The 26475-nt window shown below is 33.8% G+C and overlaps 1 protein-coding gene across 2 annotated transcripts; it reads right to left on the bottom strand.

The window, feature by feature from the left end:
* Positions 1-608: 608 nt before the first annotated feature.
* Positions 609-26471, bottom strand: LOC138713654 (zinc finger protein 470-like). Of its 2 annotated transcripts, XR_011335967.1 has the most exons (3): positions 25958-26401; positions 25130-25484; positions 609-2275 (listed from the first exon to the last, which is right to left on the bottom strand). XR_011335967.1 is itself a non-coding variant. In XM_069845912.1 (2 exons), the coding sequence occupies exon 2, from the start codon at positions 24763-24765 to the stop codon at positions 23443-23445; it is 1323 nt and encodes a 440-aa protein (XP_069702013.1). In that variant the 5' UTR covers positions 24766-25484; positions 25958-26471; the 3' UTR covers positions 11632-23442. The 2 variants fall into 2 exon arrangements, 1 of the variants encoding a protein (XP_069702013.1); XM_069845912.1 differs by lacking the exon at positions 609-2275 and having other exon boundaries at positions 11632-25484; positions 25958-26471.
* Between the last annotated feature and the right edge of the window lie 4 nt (positions 26472-26475).

Below are 26475 nucleotides of genomic sequence, written 5' to 3'. Positions count from 1 at the left end.
AAGGGAAGAGAAAGCCTTATAACCTTATCTCTACCAGGTTAAATAAATATATATACTAATTCTTTGACAATAGAAATAATAATTGCATCATCAAAGTTAGGGGTACCAAAGTAAATATGACCATAACTTCATAGAATAATCAAGAGCAGCTAAGAGAAACAGATAAAAATTTATGCTGTTAACAGAAAATGGCTACTAAACGGATACTGAGTAACATGTATGTAAATGAGGTAAAGAATATATCCCAATTACTCTAAAATTTAGTGCAAACTGAGAATTCTGAAATAATTTTTAAGATTAACATAGAAAACACGACACTGCTAAATAACTTGACGCCCCAAGATTTTGCTTTCCGTAATATTTTTTACTATTCATGAAATCAAGATCTTTACACACATGTGGTGGGATTTTTCATGATATGCAGAGTTAAGTTTACTTACAATAAAAAAAAGTAAGGTGAAGAGTTTATTCTTACAATTCTGCCTATACCATTTCAAGATTATTTAGGAATATTCTCTCCTCACTGCTACATCATATAAGCAAAGTGCAGTAGTTACTATGTTAATCATTTGCATTACTGAATAATTAGACATGTATCTCAATTAAGAAGAAATACTGTAAAATATACTAACAAATTGCACCGGTATACTTTATTTTACCATCATAAGTGAATACAAAACTTCAAACTTAAATTTTGTTTGATACTAACTTTATTACATGAAGTGCAGATTAATAAATTGTAAGCTACTTTTCCAAAAGTCACTACCTTCTTAAAATGTGCTCTCCTTTCTCATTCCAGAGACACTGTCTCAACTTTATTATTTTCAAAAATGAATACGGTGATTTTATTTGAAATGTTTCTATTCTGTTCGAGTTATCAATTACATCAAATGCATATAAATTTATATGTACGCATATAAAAGAACATGTGTGTGTATGAGGCAGTGAGTTTTGGTAGAAAATAATTTAAACCATACTCAGTTTTTATAATTTCTCAAAAAGTAACATGATATAAACAAATTTTGTGTACTTATATAAGCTACTTCATTACGCTATATATAGAGAATCCAGTCAAATAAGAAAATTATTTTATTTATATGCTCTAGTGAGACAAAAGATTTCTGGTACCAAAACCTAACCTGCACTCACTGACAAAAAAAGGCGAAACACATTTTCTTACTTTTTATTATAAGTTCTAAGTTAGGTAATGCTATTGATAAACATAATTATCGAAAATATTTTTGTTAACACAATAATATACAGATATTCTGTTTAATTAACAATTCAATTTTTTTCTAACTGAAAACATACAGCCATAAGTTTTGCGCGACTTATGTCTCTTTTTACAACATTGTACATAAAGATCTCTTTCAACTTTACTTGTTTACTGGTTACTGATAAAGCTGATTCCATGCATCTTTTGAGACATTCCGAGTTTTTTCACAATCTGTCTCGAGTGTAAATTCTTCATGATGGGGGATGACTCAGTCCTGAAAATGCTGCAAGAGCTATTATATTATTAAAGGATGGTTGCAGACTTCGTTATGTGGCACAAGTTGTAGGCACATCTTAATCTAATGTGCGCGGAACTCTTCAGAGATTAAGCTAGGTTCAGATTATCAGTAAAGTACTTCGGAGCATGATGATCATTTTACTGCGATGCATGTTCTTTGCAATTGGCACACAAGCTGTGGAGGCTAGGTATTGTATGCAGTAAGTACGGCATGTGAACATCAACCAAAGAATGAGGTTGTACGAAGCAAACTTAAAATCCAAGAGACCCACCATAGGACCTCTACTCACAAGGGAATACCATGTTGCTAGGGTTCAGTTTGCTCATGACCATCGAAACTGGACCATGGAGTAGTGTGGAACAGTGATCTTTACAGATGAGTCCCAATTCAGCTTAAGTTTACCAGATGGGAGGGAAAGTGTTTGCAGAATAATATACTCTTTGCAATTTCTCAGCAAGAACGTCATTCCACGGAAGACTCGATCATCATCCGGACTGGGATGGGTCAGCGTTGCAGCATGCACCGATCTAGTATTAGTCGAGAATGGTCTCTGACAGCTCACCAAAAAATCGACAATATTCTGACCAGTCATATGATCACTTTTCCACCTTTCATTGGAGTTGGAGAGAACTTTCTCCTAATGCATGATAACACTTGCCTTCACATTGCTTATTGTGTACCTCGATATAACTGGGACTGGGCGTATAGTGTAGCCAGCACACAGCTGAGTCGATTTCTTGATACACTGGATGATCTTCTGCCTGTAATATGGGAGGAATGAGAACTCATACCATATGCCCAATCGAAATGAGGCTGTGATTAGAGCCAGGGTGACAATACTATTACTAAGGTTCTGACTGTGATATACAGAAAAAGAACTGCATATATCAATTCTGTATTTTGGGTTTCACACTTTTTTTTAGTGTTGTTTAGTGAATTATTTTATAATTTTAAAGTGCATTCTGCTTCATATTCTTTAAAAGACAAGTAGGCTATAGTTCTCAAAATGTCTCTAAATAAACTCTCCAAATGTGTTATATGAACTAAAGTATGTCCTTACTTTATTGTGATATACCTTAAAATTAAATTCAAGAAAAATTGAAGTGTTTTGCTTTTTTTTTTTTTCCAGTGAGTGTATTTTTATTTACATTATAGAAGGTATTTTCCTTTCATTTAGCTTCTGAATGACGAATTTTTACTAAATATAAACTTCTTGATTAAACTTGTTACAGTACTTATAGAAATTTCTAATAGGTACATTTTTATTCTGTAATACTATAAGGTTTAAAAAAATGACTAAAACTGTGTAAAAATTACATTTAATAACATCTTAATATACCTGTTTTAAGTAATAAAAAATATGTTTGTCTCTTTTCATACGATTATACATCTTTTTACGACAGTTCATAAACTGTACTTGAGAATTCAATTACCTTTTTGTACAAGGGAGAACACCACATAAAAAATGCAAAACATTGAACACGCATATTTTAAAATAGGAGAACTGAATATAATTAACAATTTGTAGGAACAAAATATTAATTCTGAAACATACTTTGCTAGAGTCTAATCTTACAAATTGGACGTCAGTGAAAAAGAGTCATTCCTCTGGGAAGCATAGAGCCTTGATGAAAGCTCACCAGCGAATTCTGCTTCTTGCCAATGCCTTGATCTCATTTCACCTTCTTCCTTCATTTCGAACTGTATCCCACCAGATGATTCTAGGTCTGCCTCTTCTTCTACTTATTTCTTGGGATTCCAATCAAAAGCTGCGTTGGTAATATTACCACCTTCTCTCTCCAATCCACTTCCACTTTTTTTGTATTTGACATCTTTCCAGATTTTATATGGTCCGTTGTTTTCCACAGGTTTTCATGTGATACTGTCTTTAGCCACCAGACCTGCATTATGGATCTTAAACTTTTATTATATATAAACACAGTGGAAAAGAAATTTAATTATATAATCTACACACTTACTTGCTTCACAATTCATTAATTACCACGACCTTCAATTAGTGGTCTTTTTATTCAAATATACCTTCTCATTCGAGCATGCAATATTTTGTTTATGCTCAATATTATTCAGTTACTTCACTTCAAATCACATCTTCATTCTCGCAAAGGCCACTTTCTGAACTGATGCATTATCACTGTCCGAAGATATTAGTGCATTATATCATATTATACAGAGATCAAAAATAGTCTTAGTAAAATAAGCCTTGCATTATTATAAATACATTCGCCCACATTAGAATATGGTACTATGGATTAGTTCATTTCTCACTTAGAGCAATTATGCAATTTCAAACTAAACATACACTCTTCCACACGTTAACTATTTTGGATTATACAAGTCACACAAATAACTAATTTTAGCACAGTTTTAACAGCATTAAAAATAATTAGCACAGATTAGATTGAATTTACTTTTGCGTCACACAAGAGATAAATTTTCAGACACTCACCAAACCTTTATGGGGGAGGAAAGGTGGGTGGATGGCAAGTTATAATAACTGATGGTGGTAGGGGAGGGGGGGGGCCGTGGATTCTGTACAGAGAATTAATGAAGTCCAACATTTGGATACATTATAATTTCATATGTGGATAGAATTTTCACAATATATGAGAAAAATTCAGATACAAACATTTTACAGGCCAGGGTCTTATGCAATCCTTTTGTCAAAATTCATGTGAACTGCTTCTAAAGACCGATAGACAATAATTTGTTTTACTTTTTTACAATTAATAATTTATTTTTTGTACTCTTATAAAAAGTTATATGTAGTTCATTCAACTCAATATAATAAATCGCTACTTTGATTTATCTTATAGAACAAGAAAATGAAATTCACATAAAACTCATGAAGGGTGTAACTTTTTCATCATAATGTTAATGCTTTACCCTAAAATTCCCATTTCATAACATATTTTATAATATCTCAGCTTAACTATAGTCAAGCTTTTGCAATTGTCCTGAGAAAAATTAAAAAATATCTTAAGAGATGCCACGCCATTTCTCTACATGAAGATGTCTAGTTTATAGGCAACCAGTATGATGTGCGAGAAAAAAATGGGCAGTATTTGATTTATGCACTCGAAGTAAGAAGTAGAAGTTGAGTTCGAAAATTCAGTTCTCCTTTAATTTAAATTCATAGTAGCAATTAATCAAACAGTCAAATAGGTTCACATAGTACATATTTTCGTCTTCCGGACAATAAAAAATGGTTTAATTAGTTTCCTCTAACAAATTAACAAGAACTGAACACATTACTGTTCCAAATAATTTTAAATAATAAGTCACAATTTGCACAAGCAATAAAATCAGTTTATTATATTTTTTCATTATTTTTAAACTCAAAACACTACAGCAGCATAACCAGAATTTTATATATATATATATATATATAGTTCCAAGACGTATGTATATATAGAATATCCCATTTATCTTCACCCAAAATAAAATTTTTCTTAGGCACCAAATGAAAAATAGTTTCAAATAAAAGTTGTTTAAGTAAAACAGAGAATTAATACTGTGGCTATATCTTTCTTGTAACCTTGCCATTAAGAAGATACATGTAATGACATTTCTTTAAATGGCGTCATGTACATTTAATTCAATGAATCATTTAACCTCTTCAAGGCCTGTTCAAAAATATATCAGAATGTGTACCATTCTAATAAATAAAACATTGAGGAATGCTAAAGAATATGGAACTATAGTGTATGTACAATTGTAAATACTACAAGTCCAAAGTAAAATGGTACTTTGTAGCATTGCCATACTGTTATTGGGCCTAATTTTATAAATGGTACCTTAAATGGTAGACAATATGCCTAATCTTTCGGAGGCCATACCTTCGAGGAACGGAATTATTATGTGGTACCAACATGATGACTGCCCAGCACGTAACACCTTAAGAACCCTTCGTGTTCTGAACCTGGTAGATGGATTGGACATGGTGGATCAGATAACTGGCCTTCTCATTTTTCTCACCATATCACATTACACTTTTTTGGGGAGAGGTCAGGGACACTATAAAAATGTTCCAGCACCACAAGAGGACAAGCAGCAATGTATTATTGATACTTGTAAATCCATTTAGCAGCCAACATTAGAATGATCTAGGGTGTCATTTATCCAAAGTTTGTAATTATACATTAATTCTAGTGCTGTTGATCAATCAAAATATTTAATCGATTGATAGATTAACTGAGTTGAAAAAATGTTTTAATCTATCGTAATACCTACACAATTATTGTTAAATTTAACTTGTGTTCAGTGATAAGCATAAGTATTAAATGTTGTATATCTGTATACATTGTATTGTTATATTACAAAACAACTATTTTAATTACTTATTAACATATTTATTATGTCAATTTCTCCGGGAATTTTTGAGACAAACATAAATAACAAAAAGTATGAAGACTCACCTAGTTAATACTGCTTCATCCATTATTTTTAACATGTGAGTGCATTCATATGCTCCGAATTAAGTGCTGCTCTACATTTAGTAACAATGTTTCTTGCATCACTAAACACGAAGAACTTTTTTCTGTCAAGCATTTCGTATCCAAACGTTTCACCGAGTTTACCTCTCAAATTCTCATATGAGATAACGGAGTTTACACTTTTCACAAATCACAGAAAACTGACTTTTTTTCTCCTTTATCAAACTAAACACACAATCTCCATATACAAACTCAGTACAGAAACTGCAACTGCAGTACAGCAGTCGAAACGGAAGACTGGCCCCTATTGTAATTGAATTACCAGATTTTAGAAAGAGAAGAAGGTAGTAATGCTCTCACACACAGTGTAGACATGGCTATTTTATAAGGGATGAGGGGGACGAATCCCAGAAAGTATGTATTTCATATGCTAGGAAGATGAGGTGACAACAAGGTGGAAGTTTTCTTGGAAAACCATAAAACTTAATAAGGATTTCGCATTGTGTTTCAACTTTCAATAGAGGTAGACTAGGTCACTCTCCTCATATCTCCTCTTTTTCTGAAGTGTTTGTGCAAACATTTTCCCTACGCTATCTGGTTTACAGTTAGAATATAACAGTACTATTATACTTTTAAATAAACAATTTCCGAGAGAGAAATATTGTCGGAAGTTTTAGTATGAGGCTAGATCATATATGTAACAGATAACTCCTCGCTACGTTAAAATCGGCAGCACTTTGAAGAGAACAACCGCCAGGATCGCCACCCATCCGCCGTAAACGAACACGAGATGGCAGTACAGTCGCTAATGCAATTCAAATGGGTATTGTGAAGTTACTCCTTATGTAACAACTAGATGGCAGCGTAGTAAACCTGGCAAAAGTTGTTAACCTCAAAGCCTATAACCCCGACATATCTGTTACATATATGATCTAGGGTATGAGTTTGTATTAACAAAATAATAATTAATATCAACTACAACTGATTAATTTTAATCGACTCGATTATTCGATTAATTATTTTTGAGCATTTAATCTTACAACAGAAATTGATCGATTAATCTATAAATCCCACAACACTAATTAATTCCAAAGGTCACTACTTTCAGCAGATCAATGGTCTGTTTAAGCTGGAGTACCAAAGCTTAACTGAGTGGTCTTTCACTTCAGACTTGCAGTAACTGGGTACACTTTGAGTTCCATTTCCCCCCCAATGTTCTGTTTATTAAAATGGTGCATTGTGATAGTCCTGAAAAGGCCTTGAAGAAGTTAAATGAGTCATTGAATAAAATGCACATGGTGCTATTTAAGAAAATGAAGTCATTACTTGTAGCTTCTTAAATTAACAAGGTTACATACAAGAAAGATATACCAGCAGTAATAATTTCCCGTTATACTCAAATAACTTTCGTTTAAAACAATTTTCATTTAATACTTACAAATGCCAGGACTTTCAAGCTCTTGCACTCTGCACAAGCAATACTCAGCATTGAACAGCCATAAGACAAACTAGGTTTACGATTCTTGTTTCCAGTGCAGTGCAATGCGGCAAACTTTAAAGTTTTCTATAGAACGAATATTTATGTTCAATTTGTCTGTGTTACATATAAGACCTGCCAAGTTCAAAGATAACCTAAAAAATTATTTCCTGGTGTTAAGTTCCAAGTCTTACAATGATCCTTAACCTAGTTGAGGAAATTAAACAAATGGAAAGTATTATAGATATTACACTTTATCAGTGTAAGCGAACTACAATACTTATTGACAGATTGGTAATGACTGCTCTATTCCAAATTCATTATATATTTTCACTTTAATCTTTATATACCCATTATATATGTCTCACTGGCTAATGGAGATGATGTCTTTATCATAATTAAACAAGTTTCAGTAATGTGCAGGTGTAGAATATTATTCTTTATTTTCCAGCTCTTTCTCACTCTTATCTTTCTCTGCATAGAGCATATAGAAGAAAAACATTGAACATAAAGTAGGGTCCTCACTTAAGAAACTTTAGAGTACATTGATTATAGTCTAACAATTTACTCTCAGTAATCCAGTAGATGTTTGGCATAACAAATTTGAATTTCACGCTCATCAGTGTATATTTTTATTTTAGTAGGTTATTTTATGACGCTTTATCAACAGCTTAGGTTATTTAGCGTCTGAATGAGATGAAGGTGATAATGCCAGTGAAATGAGTCCGGGGTCCAGCACCGAAAGTTACCCAGCATTTGCTCATCTTGGGTTGAGGGAAAACCGTGGAAAAAACCTCAACCAGGTAACTTGTCCTGACCGGGAATCGAACCCGGGCCACCTGGTTTCGCGGCCAAACACGCTGACCATTACTCCACAGGTGTGGACTCATCAGTGTATAGAATTACAAAATTATTACATGAAAAAAACCTTAAAAAGTTAATGTGACTCGAAAATTAAGACCCAGGCTATGTTTTATGAGTGGATTTTGAATCAAGTCCATGACAGACACACAAATCTACATCTTACTCTGTCCTTAGATGAGGTATGGTTCCATCTCCATGCCTATGTAAACTCCCAAAATAAAGAATACTGGTCTACTAGAATATACAGAATGAAAACACACATAAAAATCCTTGGCACGACAGCCGGTAGAAGGCAAGGCCAACCAGTCACCTGCTGGCCTCACGTCCACATGCATCAGCAGAGGTGAACAATCATCCAATGAGTATTGTGGTATGCAATGATCCCTTCCAGCTCTTATAGCTGGTTTGCAGAATCAGATTTTGCTACCGGTACCTATCGTAGCTCCCCAAATTCATCACAAGGCTGGGTGGGTACTGGTAGCATACACCAGCTAAGTACTGTTTCCATAATGTGAGTCCACGCATGATGCCTTAGACCAGTGGTCATCAGCACAGTGCACCCTCAGGCTAGCGTCTCTTACCCGTGGATAAGAGACTCTACTATCGTGTATCCATGGCTGCTAGAGGGTATGCTGTCTGCACGTTGGTGCATATTGCGATACACTGCTTACCCGTTACCCATTTCAGTGGATGCTGATGACCACTGCCTTAGACTACAACACTAAGATCAGAACAAATAAACCCACATAACTTATAAAAACTAAAACCAAACATCCACCACGAAGCTGCATGAGTCGATGGGTAGTTTTTAGGTAATGTACAGTAATGTTTGAAATCGAAAAGTCATGTAGTTTCATCATCTTTTATGGATTAAACATTTGTAACATCTTATTTTCAAATGTATTCGGGAAACAATATCGCATGTTCAGTTGCACTGTGCCACTGAGCAATCTGCTCAAGATGCTATTTACTGGTACACATGCAGTCTGGCATTCTGTATTATGAACAGACACTCAGTATATGCCAATAATATGCAGAAATTTTGAAAGCAACACAAAAAAGAGGCATAAAAATAAACATTCTTGCATGGCTATCCACTTTTCTATGACTACGAAGAAATTTCATTTTTACACTTATTTGAATTCTCAAACCGAAACACCCACAAACCAAGATTTTCTAACGTCATATAAAGATATTCAATTCTTGATTCATTACTGAAATGAACCATTAAAATAAGAACATCGCATCTCGAACTTAGATTAAAGACATATTGAACCATTACAATGGCTTCTGTGAAGATAAGGTGAGCTAATTGATCTGCAGGATTACAATTTCTTTTAAACTTGAAAACAGAACTTATTCAAGACATATGACACCCAGCAGGATATTTTAAGAATAACTTAAAATGTAGAATAAATAATACTCACTTTAGCCAAAATGAAAGTTGTTCTTCTTAATTAAATTGCACACTTGGTTAGTATCATCAAATCTTTTTAAAATGTTTCTAGTTTGTTAAAAGTAACAAGAAGTGGTCTCAAACATGTGAACTATTTTTCACACTCCAAGAGTCTTACTAGAAAGAGACCTTTGTTGAAAGCATCTTGCACAAAATTAAAGAAGTACCTGTATATTTATGAATATAAAAATGATCAAATGTTCTCCATATATTAGAGAAAGGAAACAATAATAAATAACATTTTTTGACAGGAGATTATATTCTGTTTATTACTTTGTAACAAAAACACACAAATGCATGCACCTCAACATTAAGAAAAATACAAACTAAACATTGCACATAAAATAAAACCCTCATTCTTCTGGGGCTCTAAGGATACTCATCCCTTAACAAAATCTGGATAACAATACAACTGAGTTAACAGAAACCGTCTGGTTATAACAAAAACAAACAGGTTATATATATATGGCACTAAATGATTGGCATGCTGTAAACATTTAAAATATGCAGTGGCGTAGCATACCGTTTGGGGGGAGTTTAGGGTTAAGCTCCACCATGGAGGGGGGGGGGGAAGAGAAAGAAGGAATGATTTCAGTGAACTTCATAGGTAAATGATCCTTTTAAAAATGTTATGATTACTTCAATCTGATATTCGTGATATTATTTCTGTTTCATATTTAATTACTGTTTATGATTAATAAAAATTTGCTTCCATACTATATATCATATTATTTTAATCTAATGTTCAGTTACTGTTTCAATAATTTATTTTAATTTGTTATACTCTGTTCCAAAATATGGTATAGAAAGATGTCATTAATTCTGTTCCAAAATATGGTATACATTTGTTAAAGTTCTCAGTAATATAATGTAACTTTAATACATCTTCTAGATGCTTATCCACAGACCATCTTCTAGATACTTATTTGATTGATAAATTAACATAAGAAAAACATAAAAATTAGGTACATTTTATTCTGTGTGATGTCAAATTAATAAAAGAAACATTAACAGAAAATTAACATAAAAACTGCAATAAATTATAACCCGTTTTTGTACGATTGTGGTTCCTTAGAAGCTCTATTCAAAATTGACTGGGTTGGTGTTACGTTTTCTGCAACAGGAACACCACAGCAGGTACCCATTTGATTTCTGTTCATAATGAACTATTTAAATATTATAGTATGATGCACTACAGAAGATTAGAAACATTCACAACTGCACTGTCTGATAGTCCCTTCACTACTGAACGGAATACCACACTGCAAAACATTTTGTGTGTGCATGTGCAATAATCAAACTTCTTTTGTTCGTTACCATACCACATTTTGGAACGGAGGGAGTATATCTCAACAGCTTTTGGTTTTATTTTGTGTAATGTGTTCGAAAAGAACAACATGAATTAAAACAATGTTCTTGAAAAGAAAATGTTAATTTATATTATTGTTTTCAACCAATAATATTCTGCTTTATATATTTGTTTATAATATATATATATATATATATATATATATATATATATATATATAGGCGGCTGGGTAGCTCAGTTGGTAGAGCAGCTGGCTACGGACTGGAAGGTCTGGGGTTCGATCCCAGGTGGTGACAGGATTTTTTCTCATTGCCAAACTTCCAGAACGGCCCCGAGGTTCACTCAGCCTCCTATAAAATTGAGTACCGGGTCTTTCCTGGGGGTAAAAGGCGGTCAGAGCGTGGTGCCGACCACACCACCTCATTCTAGTGCCGAGGTCGTAGAAAGCATGGGGCTCTACCTCCATGCCCCCCAACTGCCTTCATGGCATGTGACAGGGATACCTTTACCTTTACCTTTTTTATATATATATATATATATATATATATATATATATATATATATATATATCTTTGTTTATAAAGAAATAGTTAAACCTAGCAGGGAAACAATGCCATAGTAAGAAGTTCAAGGTCTTAGTTGGGGTTCAAAAGCATCAAGAACCTATGCAATTGATACATACTTTTTTATCGGCACAAGAATCTAATTGGAACTCCCCCCCCCCCCCAACAGAATGAAATGTCGCATACGCCACTGCAAATATGAACATGTTGAAATGGCAGCGAAATAAGACACTATTAGGAACTAAAATAAATAAGTGGTACATAATTAATTTTATCACTTTCAAGATTACTATTGACTGGTGGATAATCTTTGGATTTATTCATCAATAAAATTAGAACAAAATTAAGCTATAATGTAATTGAATTCAACTAGCGACTAGACTATTACATTTTGGCAAGAGACTGGCAAAAATAAATCAGGTTTTGAATATTTGAACTATAATAATGATTTTCAAAAGAAGTGTGTTGAGGCAATTTTATCTCAGCAACTGTATTTTACACTACAACTAGTAGCGATTTCTGGTATAATTTACTGGTGGTTGCAATTAACTTATACAGAACTTTTAAATTCTGAAAACAGCCTTCAATCCATGAAACATAGGTTAACCCTGACAGAAAGAAATAAGTAATGAAATATAAGAAAGGGGGTTCCTTATAAATAAATTTCGAATAAACCATAACTAGCTAAGTATATGATCAGCTGTTATTGTCATACAAACAATTAAAATGCCGAATGCTGTACATATTATATTGAACACCTTCCTCAAAAATACCTAGTCCTACTTGAAAAGGTAGTTCTGTCTATGAGCAAACTTATCAGTAACTTTCTCGTTGAAATTGGAAATGTCCAGAATAAAATCTTTTTCCGTTGAAAACACTAATAAAGCCGAAAGTCTCTCTTGTCCTATGGTACTCTATATTGTCTGCTCTATGTTTAGAGCTGTAGTGAGTTGTCCTGAAGTTTTATTTCTAATTTATCTTCCACGAAATGCAAACTGAGGGGTTTTAATACAAACTGGATGTTGAATTCATGTTGAAAATGGATTAGTTGAGTCACTGTCGAGTTTAAAAACATGGCACATGGCTGGCTGCTATCAAAATTCACAATACAGGCTAATGACTCCAGTTGTGAAAGAAATAGGCTGGGTGTAAGCACATATGAAAGAAGTGAGAATTCTCATCTGCTTGATAACAGAGCAATTGTCACATCCCATATCTCATCAGATTGAACACGAAGTTGTGTTGCTGTTGATTGCAGAGAACCTTACACTAATCACTGCTCAGAAAGAATTAATTGAAATGCTATTGAAAGGAGTAACAATCCAAACTCAATTCAATTACAGTCTACAAAACTAGAAAGGTACTGACAGTTCAGCGGCTTCAAGGGATCACCATGGTAACCACTCAAACCAGCCAGCCAGAGTCCATACCAACAGGTCGGTGTTGCTCACTCTTTCACAGCGAGCACATGGTGGCCAGCTATTTTGTTCGGGAGAGTTTAATCTATAACAGTGTGTCACAGAAATTACTGGTCCTGTCATGGCTATTGTTTTCGTAGTTATTCCAGTGGCATGTGTATTTATATTACCGACTACATTAAAAAAGATGCAAATTTTGCTACGAGAAGCGGAATCTTCCACTGCAATGTTTCTTCTTTGCACACTAACGTAAGGAATTTAGGTTTCATATCTCCAGTGGGAGGACAAAAGGACTTAAGTCATTATTTTTTGTGATATAAGATTTCCTTCATTAAATCCGTTTCGTAAAAAACATCCATTTAGCAATATGATTGCGAAGGGATTAATTTATTATCCATCTTGTGGGATCGTCAGGCATAGGATCACTATTATCTTTCGCCCCTTCTAAGTCATTAGTATAATATGAAATAGGCTTAATCGATTTCGCGTCATTATTACTGATACTAATATCTCAAACGCCTAGCCCAGATAAATCACACGCCCCACTATTTTCTGTACTGTTTGCTACATTATAACACTCAAATTTATGTAGCCCGACACTTTTCCACGAGACATTATTAGCTGATGTAAGGTAGTCCATGGAGTTAAAAACTGCATCTTTTCTTTGTAACTTCAAATAATTTGTAGCATGAAATCTTGAATAAGGTTTATACTAACTTACATATCGTTTGCAAACTGTAACAAATTCACTCTATTATAATAGTAAAATTATTATTATTATTATTATTATTATTATTATTATTATATTTGTCTAGGCAAAGAATCTGTATGATACAAATTTATGAGTTTGTGTCAGCTGTTCCAATTCCTATACAGAAGGCAACAGCACAATCAGTCACACCGCACAATTTCATAATGTCACCTTCCCGCATGTGAGAGAGAGAACTGTCAATACCTTTTTAGTTTTGTATAGACAGTAAAAGAACATAATAAAGAAGGTGGTAGAAGTAGGGGCTGAGCAAACCAGCAACAGACCAGAAACTGCCACTAACTACAACTAAAAAAATTATCATCTTTTCAATGTACGTAATAATTACAAATGTGAGTTTAAGGCTAGATGAAATAAGAATGCGAACAGAAAATTTAAATAAGCAGATATTTCAACAATTTACATTATACTCTCTCTCCCATCCTCACTTTCTCGTTCCGTGCTGGTACAGCCTTGGAGGGCCAAAACTTGCCTATACATAAACTATTTACAATAGTAAACATTTTAGACTCATATTTATTTTATGACTACCTAACATAGGATGGTAACGAATTACAAAACACTCATCAATGTCAATACAGCACAGTAAGTACAGTGCAAGGGACATATTATGAATGTAAATTCAGAATTCAGCTACAGCATTATTTTGCTGTAAATAAGGTTCCTATCCTAACATAGTCATCACGAACATCACTCGCAGTTCTACGTTCTACTTTAATTCTTTTCAAATGACTTTTATAGTTATTGTCAGTATATACATCAATTAATATATGCCTTTTCATCAAATGCCTGAAACAGCATTAAAATCACGTAAGAAGTTTACATAAATCTTATTGCACATGAATTCACCAGGCCATTGTGTTTAATGCCACATAAACAAATGATTTTCAAAATCATTAAACATGATATTGTACCAGTAAATATAAGATAGGAAAAATAATTGTAATAATACAGTAGAGTCCCATTAATCCGAACTAATTGGGAAAAGGCCTACTATACGAGTGGAGTCTCACTGATAGTTTGTTCATAATGAATGGTATGTGAGAAAAAACTAGTGACAGTAACTACAAATTCTCTTATGGAAAGAGTACTGTATGTACATTACTTCGAAGTATGGGGTTTTCAATAAAACAGTATAAAGAAAACCCATCAGAACTGGTGTCAGTGACATCATTGACATTGGCTGCAAAAGAAATGCCCAGTCGAAGTCGCTATTGATTTGAAATATATCATGTAACAAGGACATCGCTTAGAAAACAATAGAAATAGAGATACACAGAACACATTGCATATAAAGTCTAAACTGTATTTTTTATTTTACTGCAAATTTTCATTATTGTGAAATATTATCTACTGTAAATTTCAGTTTATTGTAAACAAATTTCTTGGAAGACATTTTTAATGTCACCTTAAATGTTACTGTTTAACATTCTTTGTCTTTGGCAACCTCACCAAGTTGAGGAAGATTAAATATTATTATGTTTTGTTATCATTACATCATTCAGCTTGTTCGTGTATGTCTTCAATAAATTATAAATAAACTATTTATATTTATAATAAAACTGATACATTTTTTTAATGGGTAAGTTGTTTGGACTTTTTCCATTGCTAATTTAAAAAAATTGTAGCACAACGTTTCGAAGAGTGGATTTTTGAAAATTAACAATGGAAAAAGTCCAAACAATTCAACCATTAAACTAGTCACTGTTGCTCTTCCCCCCTTAATTCAGATTGATATATTTTTTGATAATATAATATGAAACTGACCGTATATATCAATTGTAACAAAATGTTAAATGCTATGTTTTATTTAACGACGCTCGCAACTGCTGAGGTTATTATCAGCAGCGCTGGTGTGCCAGAATTTTGTCCCGCAGAGTTCTTCTACATGCCAGTAAATCTAGCCTGTTGCATTTAAGCACACTTACATGCCATCGACCTGGCCCAGGACTGAACCCACAACCTCGGGCATAGAAGGCCAGTGCTATACCAACTGAGCCAACCAGGCAGACTCGATTGTAACAACGACAGCATTCATGGATGATAAGGAAGGCTGTGGAATACCATATAAGCTGCAGTTTCACTATTTTCGTGTAGTATCCTTATTAATGTTGTAAAATAAAAGTATATGAATATAATTTTAAATCAATTCATATTAAATAATAACACGAACATGTCATATTAAATATCAGGAACATGTTATAAAAGTCGTATTTACATGTTTTTAAAACTAGTCTCAGGAAAATTGCTTTCCACCTCGCCATGTTTGCTAAAGTCCTTGGAAAACAATGTCATTTCGTATCGGCATTTCTTTTGCAGCCCAGTGTACTCATATCTCAAACTGATAAGAAAGCTGGATCTAATGGCAAGCTTGCTAACCACTCTATCATAGTAATATTAATGATAATAAATATTATTATTATTATATTTAATTTATCATAAAATAGGAATTACAATGAAAAGAATCCAACCAGTAACAAGAGAAAATACATGGAAAGAATCCCAATAGTAGCTGAAGTTGTAACAAGACATCACCCCCTACTGGCCCGTCAATCACTGTCATCTGTGTAGAAGTGATGTGGGCGCAGTATTCTTTACTTGTGGAAATGAGCGTAACCTTCATTCTGAAATGTACTTTTTCATTTCATTACTTTTTCAAATTCTAGTTCAAATAAGATTTTCGAACTGCCGAGGTTTGGATGAAAGGGACTCAACTATATTCACAACGTTTATTCTATTACCTTCCTTTTACTAAAGCTACAGTAAGATTTTACAAATGGATGTAAAAATCATATTTTCCAGTGTTATCTATATAATTAATTATTCTTTATAGGTATAAATTAATTAATGTATATGTAAACGATGTAGACAATTAATGAAGGTAATATACTTAATACAGTGAAGTTCTTCAGAAATTAATATCTCTTATAATGAAGAATTATTTGAAGTGACTAGCATACATATATATCTCTAATAAAAATAATTTAAATGTGGAAAGAAATGCCATGAATATTCTCAAAATCCTAGACCTTTACTTTCATTATCTCTAAAATTAGAATCTCTGTGTTGTTATTTTATTGATGGAAGTATAATTTTTCATGCAGTGAATAAGTTAAGAGTACCAGCACCCAAAGTTACATAGGAGGGAGAATAAAAATGTACACGATTATAGTTATATTTTTCTTAGGAAATCAACTTATAAAAACAAAAAATTAAGGAAAGGAAAATTAATGAAGTACTCTTAAAAGGATCTCATTTAAACAAGACTAACAATATTCAAGTCCCAAAACAAAACAAAACCATATTACTTTTTATTAGTTCATTGTAATCTACTTAGACACAGCCCTGTAGTATATATTGACTACACCCCAACTCTGGCTACTAGCAACAGGCATCTATAATGAACACCGATCAAAATACCCCTCATTTCTCGTGAAAAACAACAACTGAATAGACTATAGTGGACTTTATGTTGTCAGCAAACAGCTGGATATATTAAGAAGATTGATTAGTAATCTACTTAACTGCTGGTCACCAACTGCAGTATCCTTAGTTGATTTCTAGTTTATGGAGCGCACAATGGGCCATTCATGCCTAAGTGCTTTAATAGTAGTAGAAGAAGCTTTCCAATACATTGAATACCAATTTTTATACAGTATGCAGATATTAACAAAAGCCATCTTTCAAAATATCTGATTATGGAGTGAATGTTTATGATAATATATAGAAACAATACAAAGATCTCCACCAAACACAAACCCACAGGACAAATTCCAATTTTAACTACAAGCTAAACAAAACTTCACTACATCAAGGTGGCAATTTTTCTACTATAAAGGGTACCAAATCAAGAATTGCACAATACATGTGCCCTTTGTTCATTACTGTCGTCAAGTGAACAAATAACACTTGTGCTTGTCCATTTCTTGTGTTGATGTGCCCGCCAATAAAAAATTATTGTCATGTAGTGATACAGTAGGCCTATATCTTGTTTTCTGGGCTATGGCTCTAATATACAAAAGCTGAAATCACAAGCTGGTTCAGCACCACCAATTAGAAGAAAGCAAAGCTGTGTACTATATACTCGTTTCCTTCGATTTCTCTCTTTCTTTTTCAATTATGTTCAGTTCAGAGAAATACCAATGAAACACAATTTAAACCAAGTTACTTTTTTTTTTAGGAAACTAGTGTTTGTCTAGTAATAAAAGGTATAGGTATATACTTTCCCCATTGCTGATAATGAGAACAGAAATCACAATATTTTGAAGATTAAGTGTATCTTTCTCCCTCATTCAGATGATAATGTTTGTCCCTACGAACAATTACTTGTTTATTAATAATAAGATAATGGAATGTATTTTACAATTTATGCGACTAGTATAGCTAAAGCAAATGACTTCTAAATTCCTCAATATACTATTCTTACAAATGAAACTATGTAAGTAAATATAAAAAAAAAAAACATACTGTAAATTTCAAATGTAATAAGAGGAGGGAGTGAGAGGGGGGGAGAGAAAGTGAGTGAGTGAGTGAGTGTGTGTGTGTGCGCGCGTGGCATGTATACTGTACTCCAACCACGAGAAAGTCTCCAGGGAATGAGACGGAGCGGGGTGATGCTGTGAATGAATGTTGATGTCATAAGGTCACACACGTGAGTACTCGTTTCTCTATTGGCTATCTCTCAAAGCACAAACGATAACACTGATATACACATTTTTATACTACCCTAGTTACAAAAGTAGATTACGGTTAATCTCCCGGTCTTTTAATATAACATATGCAGGAGAGCGCATGATTTTTAAACTGACGTTATAACTCTAATATTATCTATCTACTTCGCTCCAATAGATGACGCAATAGTAAGCACATTCCTTTCATGGTTTATCTCCTGGTTGGAGAACAGTATGTGGAAATGTAAAATGGCGATATTTTAGTAACACAGATTTCTACCCACAATACTTCTGTGTCATAAAGCTGAAGTGGAAAACCAATATTAATTTTATATTATTTGTCTAAATTGTGGGAGAAAAAAATAACTAAAATTTTAATAGTTTACATGCTCAAACATGGGATGCCTCCACCAACAGCCCCAGAAGAATTACACCATCACCCATCATATATTATAATAAGCACTAAATTCCAATGTAGATACACCATGTTCTTGCATCACTGTGTGTGTGTATTTATAAAAATCAACTATTACTATTTATCCTGAGATTATTTTTATATCAATTAACATGGTGTACTCACAATGGCTTAAAAATTTTCTTCAATATTAAAGTGGCCCCCTTATATGATTACACTGTTAAAATATACTACAGTATAAGAGATGTGGTGGTGGTGATGATGGTGATGGTGGTGATGATATAAAGAGAATTACCACATTTACATAATAGTTCATGCATACTAAAGTATTAATTAATGAAACCAGTACAAAAATGTTTCATGTGATGTTTAAATGAACATGCAAATATATCTATCATTATAAACAGAGAATATAATTTTAGAGCAAAGAATCAAAGTGAAAAACAAAATAAAAGTCAAAACACGAATTCGTAAATAAGTAAAATGAATTATGTCTGAATGTTTCTGATTCGAGACCAAACAACTTTTAAAATTAGTGACATAACATTTGAAGTATCTTGCCAATCCAAAAAACTTCAAATATTTACACACAAAATTCTGCAGAATCAGACTATACCTAAGTTATGTACACTAGAAGTTGAAATATTCAATCTTTTCATAAGCATAACTATCACATTACCAGCACTATGGACATTACTTTTCTGGAACTGTACTACAAAATCACTTTGGGTACAAGATCAAACACAATAAAACCAAAATTGTACAACACACTTCTCACTGAGCACCAATTTTTAACTTGGTCACTTGAAATGGCCGAATAAACAAAAGTTTTGGCATTATCGAGCAGTAGAATAGAATAATGATACATCAGTACTAATGTACAAAGATTACATAAAGACATACTGATTATATTAGCCACATAGTAGCATTCAACGGCATTTATCAAATTAAATTTACACTTATTTACACGATCTTGTAGAGTGAACAGTAGATTAAATTACAGGATGTACAAAATGTACTAAAATGAAGCATACAAGATGAAATACTTATGCTATTATAACTGTGTTATATTCATTTCAAAGGCCAGTGAAATATAGAAAAGGTCATCATCTATGACATAATTAGTTGTGCAAAATTATTTCAGACATAACTTCAAATTTGGCAATTCAATTAAATGGTATTATAAATATCTAGCAGTATATATACTATATTATAAATACAGTATTATAAAGAACAACATGCAATATTCATCCAGAGAAATTACTGAAGTTACATATTACACAGAAAGGTTACAAAACGATACTTAACAACTCTAAGAGAAGCTTAACTATTTGCTCACTAAATCATCATAGCTCACTCCTAAGAATATTTATAAACATTGATGGAACAAATTTCAGCTGCTGTGCTACTAGAGGCCTACAATAGTGACAGTTATTTGAAAAATTTCTGTATACGAATAAATGTTACTGAAACTCTCAATCAATATTTTTTAATTTGGTAAATTCTGTGCCTATTTCAAGATGTGCAATATATTTGTAAACATTTCATTATATTTAGTAACTTAAGAGACATTTTTCCGTTTGCATTTGCCAAAATTTTTAAACAAAAATTGAAAAATTATTCAACAACACCTAGAAAATGTTCTCTTCTTATTAATTGGTTTAGACGTTATCTTTAATTCAGTTTTCAGTAAACTAAAGATTAAATAAGTTACGTTTATAAATATACCTTACTTGAAGATTACATGGAAAGAAAAAAAAATGTCATAAGAATTTCAATTTTAGCACTTAAATTATTGTCCACAAATCAGTATGTCTATGTAAGCACCTCTTTGTACTATATTAGAAGTTAGTTGAATAAATTATATAGGCTACTAAGATAATTAAGTCAAATGAAAACCTCAAAAGTATCATAAAAATTAGAAATGCTGCGCCATTGTCTTGTAAATTGGTAGTACTGTTACAAATGACACAAAATGTCCTATAGGTGGCGAGCACAAGTGCAGATAAGCAACATGCCATTCAGTAGAATGACTGCAACACTCGAGACATCCACCAAAGAGGAGCAGCATTCAATCACATGGTTTTTAAGCAGTGAAGGAGTGAAACCAATTTTGAAAATAATCAACCAATGAAGTTTCAATATGCTAATATATGTGTGTCACTGTAGCTAGTGTATGAGTGGTATAAGTTTAAAAAATGGCGGTATTTTCTTCAACAGATGCTCCACTTGATCAGGCAGAGTGTTATAATGACAGCATCCACTGCAATAGTTATGAAGTCTTAATATGAAAAATCGTCCAGTGTTGGTGAATAAAATAGCCACAATACTAAAGATTAATCATGGCACAACACACCGCATCAACTATCTCCAGAATTAAAATAGCGACATATTGATGCCTGTGAAGAACTTTCATGGCGCTTAAACAAAGGGCAATGGCTTCCTAATGAGATTTGATACAATATTTGTGACAGTTAAACGACCGAGCTTGGAACTACAGCGCTATGTTGCCGAGGATTTGCTATGTATTACTTGACATTTGCTGTCAGCTCATGGGATTAACGCTAGATGGCTGCCGTTAAAACATTCATTGACAATTTACGCAAAGGTAAAAAAAAAAAAATACAAAAATCGACAAAGAATGAAAGACAAAATGTATCAATGCTAACATTGTGTGCACAATAAATGTTGCCAAAAGAGCTGTTGAGCACTCACCACGTGGGAACTGTAATTTTGGCAACTCAACCATTGTCACCATGGTAACAGCCCTACCATGCTATGTGACATTCAGTTGTTTTTCCAATCGCAGTGCTAATGTCATGTCACATCTTTCAAAACAACAGGCATAGTGATGAAACATGGGTCCACTATCACCAGCAAGAAACCATGAGAACGAGGAAGGAATAAAGTCATCTCTCCTCACCAAAATCAAATAAGCTCTGCAGGGAAGATGAGTCTGATTCTAATTTGGAAGGGATGAGGCATAATTTTGGAGCACTACATGCCAAGGGAGAACATTATCACCAATACCTCATATTCAGATCTTCTAAGGAGTCCTATTCAACTGCAATCAAATTGAAACAAGTCGATTTCTGAGTAAATGTGCAACATGACAATGCGGCCACCGGCATAGCTCGGTCGGCTAAGACATTTACCTGCTGATCCGGAGTTGTGCTCAGGTGCGGGTTCGATTCCACTTGAGCTGATTATCTGATTGGGGTTTTTCCGAGGTTTTCCCCAACCATAAGGCAAATGTAAAGTAATCTACAGCAAATCCTCGGCCTAATCTTGCCATCACCAATTTAATCGATGCTAAATAACCTTGCAGTTGATACGTCGTTAAAAAAAAAGACAATGCTCGGTCCCATACTGCCTCTATAATAGTTGCTACCATCCAAGGCCTGCATTTCGAGTGTCTTCCACAGCCACTGTACTTGTCAGACCTCGCTCCCAGTGATTAAAGATTTTGGATTATATCTCTGCCAGTCAGTGGCAGTTAAATTTCAAGTGGCTTATCTTAAAACGTGGGTGTCAGCGTACTAAAAAGCATTACAACTTTCCTCCTATTGTCTCACCTCTCCACCACAAATGCTACATTGTACAGAGGCAGAGATAAAATACGAGATGCTGTACCACATGTTTGGACAACTCAAAGAGATGACAGAAGTAAACTTTCAGGTCTGACGAGATGCAACAAGCAGAGCATGAATGGCTGCACACTAGACCAAAAGAAATTTTTACAGGAATCCATGCAATTTTTAAGTGCTGGAGATGGAGAGTATGTAGAAAAATGATACATTTGTGTACCACTTTCGTTCAATAAATTATGAAAAAAAAGAAAGGAGGATTTCATTTGACTCACATATGTAAATGACCTATAAATAAACCTATTGTGTGTTCAATAATTGCAAAAGCAATCAACTCACAATTATTCATTTTCCAACAACGGAAATTTATCACCTTCTATCATCATTAACTTCATGTTTTCAATATTTCATTACTTACAGTATTTTTTTTAATTAGAATAAATAGATTACTTCTGCTATTAGTAGGCCTAACTGATGTTAATTGACAATTCATAACTTTTTTACAGTAGGCCTACATGAACATTTCATAAATAAATTCTTTTGTTCAAACTATATGGTTGTTCAAAGACCACAATTTCAATAAGCATTTTTCTTTGGTATCTTGAAAATAATTGCAAATATGTAAATAAACTTTGAATGTTGATATAACTGCATTGATAATGCCAGTATCTATGATTTTAACCTAAATTACTTTCTGCTATACAGTAACTATTACTTTTACAAAGTAAATGCATGATGAAAATTTAACTGGGTTCACAGAAACATCATAAAAAGATAACATCCTACAAAATACATAGATGAGGTAACATGTTTAGCACTTAGGTGGGAAGATTGACTAAAAATTAAATAATAATAATAATAATAATAATAATAATAATAATAATGATTAATCAGTCAAACTTAAAACCAGGTGAAGGCAACACTCATGAATAATAAATGTGATTTGTCACGATGTAAGTTCCTCCAGTAACTCTTCTGTTGAACGACTCTCTCTTCGGAATTTATCCATGTACTGTTTGGGTACTGTCCAATCTAAGAGAATTTCAACATTTTTACGTAAGCGTGCCCCTTCGTCCACAAGATCCAGGCACGCTTTACGACCTGAACTTTCAATAGATTCGCGAAGAACATCATCAATGAGTCTCCTACCAAACCCCAATGCATCAAGCCGAGCTGGGGTGGATATCCTCTTCAACAGCACAGCTAGAAGTACTCGCATTCGGTTAACAGGCATAACAGTTTCCATGGGAGAAGATTCTTTATCTTTGGAAACAGAATCTGATTGCGTGTTTGATGAGTGGGCTTCGACACATTTTGGTGAATTCTGTTCATGGTTATCGAGCTCATTCTTTGTCTTAAAGAAACTACGACAGCCAAGACATAAATAGGGCTTGTCAGTCTTGTGTATACAACGCATATGTTTTTTTAAGTGTGGCAGTTGGACAAACCCAGTGGAGGGACAAAGGGGGCAACGGAAAGGTTTCTCACCTGTGTGACGGCGCAAGTGTAGTTTAAGGGCTGTAGAGTGAGAGAAAGCCTGACGGCAGACAGGACACCTGTAGGGCTTGTCCCCAGAATGAGTGCGCCGATGTACTGTCAACTGAGAACGCTGAGCAAATCTAGCCTTACAATCAGGGCAAGCATGTGGCTTTTCACGCAGATGTGTGCGTAAGTGTTGCAAAAGATGGCCTTTTAGGTCCTTGCGGCATACTGCACAATGAAAAGATCTCAGGTTTCCATGCAAGCAGGCAAGATGTTTTTTTAAGCCGTCACGGCGTGCGAAGGTCTTGCCACACTCATGGCAAACATGATCTCGTTGCCCCAGATGACGTTTCAGGTGAGTTTTTAAATTAGTTGCACAAGAATATGCAGCTGGACATTTGTCGCAACGATGAGGACGTGCTCCTGTGTGAGTTTGTGAATGCTGAGCAAGTTGCCCCACCCGAGCAAAGGTCTTGTCACAGAGTTTGCAAGAATATGGGCGTTCTCCTGTATGTGTTCGCAAATGAAGCCTGAGTCGTTCTTTCACAGGAAACGTCTTTCCACAGTGATGACAATGAAAAACTGGACCATCACTGTTATGTCGGCTGAGGATATGAGTGCGAAGTCCACCTGCTTGACTGAATGCTGCACCACACTCCGCACATGTATAGGGTCTCTCACCAGTGTGCACTCGTCGATGTTTTGTGAGATCAGCACTTGTTCCAAATGCTTTGCTACAAGTTTCACACCGGTGGCGTTTTTCTTTTACATTTGATGCACTTGTCATTTCTTCATTTCATATACTTATATTAGTGCACACACTTCGAAGTAAAAAAAATTACAATATAGGCTATTTCTACTAAAGCTTTGGTCAATGATAAAGTATACTTAACTACCATAACATAGGTATAACTAAATATGGCAAGATCTTTGGTTTACATAAAAGAAAATTTGCATGAACTCAATCTTAAAACATGATTTCCTTAAGATTAATTTGTTTACAGAAAGACATGTAAACATACTGATCTCTATAAATAAATCTTTGCCCATTCTGAATATTCATATTTCAATGAGCTCCAGGTTATTTAGTTCCCTTTTAAGTGCTCAATCTACCTACTTTAAAAACTGATATTATTTCAACAAAATTATACCTTTCTTTGGCCATATAGGTGGGTTTTGATATTTTCCTGGCACATTATATGACTAGATGTGTAGGTCTATACAATGTGTTACTTCATTTCATACTTCTGGGTTAAAACTAAGCATTGTATATAAGTAGGCTACCACACCGTTATTTTACACGTAAGAATACGGGAACTTAAATACATTATAATTTTTGGTCTTGTATAGGTTATAGTCCTTTACGACTTCTCGGTAATAAGGCTGAAGAAGAAAGGAAACTGCCTTACTATTTAGACTAGTTGGACGCAATTTGGTTGCTTATCTTTGGTTTTGTAGTAATGGAACGTTGAACTGTCTTCAATATGTTGACAGTAACGACTCAATCTGCAAATAAATTTACACAAACAACTGTTAACTCAATTATTATTGCTGCAACAAAACGTGATTATTTAATTTAGCGATACCGTTCGTATCCTTATTCCTTTCTGTGTGATTTCCATTCAGATATGCTTTAGACTACTCCTCACTCTCCGAAAGTTAAGTTAGTTTAAGTTAGGTTCGCCCTGAATCTTTCAAACACACTTTTTCTAGTTTCTTTCGGCGGTGTATCATATTTGCCTAAATTAAAAACAAATCTAATTTCTATTTACTTCCATTTATCGTTTTCAACGTCCACAAACCGCTTATTTATTATGTCGTTCACTACTTGCTCAATTGTTTACATAAATAAGAGATAAGTACGGTATCGCTAAAGTAAATAATTATCCAAAAAAATATTTTCAAAGTTTCACTGTGGGAGGGTCAAGCAGCAAAGAACTCCAATTCTACTAAGTTATAACATCTGTAGAAATCCTTACTTTGAAAGGGCTTTTTGTTCATTCAAATTGTCCTGTTCCCATGAGTCACGTCTTCGCTTTCAATTTTCTGTCTCCCAAACAGGAATATTTACTTCCAATAGCAAACAGTTTCCTTCCATCTTGCCCAACATTGCTTCTCATGTAACAAATGATGTTCGATATAATTCTACAGAATAACAAACCTCTTAAAATATTATATTACTAGAAGGTATTGCACCTAAATATAGTTGTCCAATTTATCCTATATTTTTGTTAGTATAAATACGGCCATTATATCGAAATCATTTGATAACATATTATGCAGCCCAAATTAAATCAATTGAAGACAATCCAATTACAACCTCCCTTCTTTTAAATGTTATAAATTCATGGTATTTTTCGTCCTCCGAACTGATGTACTCGTATTCGACATTGAATGCAATTAGTAACTGACAGACTCATTACTGGTCAGTTCTAATACCACTACTATATGCATACTGTACTTTTTATAAATCATATTACCTAGACTCTACTACAAA

Source organism: Periplaneta americana, chromosome 14, assembly GCF_040183065.1.
Source record: "Periplaneta americana isolate PAMFEO1 chromosome 14, P.americana_PAMFEO1_priV1, whole genome shotgun sequence".
Taxonomy (NCBI): Eukaryota; Metazoa; Arthropoda; class Insecta; order Blattodea; family Blattidae; genus Periplaneta; species Periplaneta americana.
Note: the sequence above shows the minus strand (reverse complement) of the source record. Positions and strands in the feature narration are given on the sequence as shown.

Bases quoted from the DNA above. Each gene is read 5' to 3' on its own strand.
- LOC138713654 (XM_069845912.1), bottom strand. From the start codon at position 24,765: ATGACAAGTGCATCAAATGTAAAAGAAAAACGCCACCGGTGTGAAACT.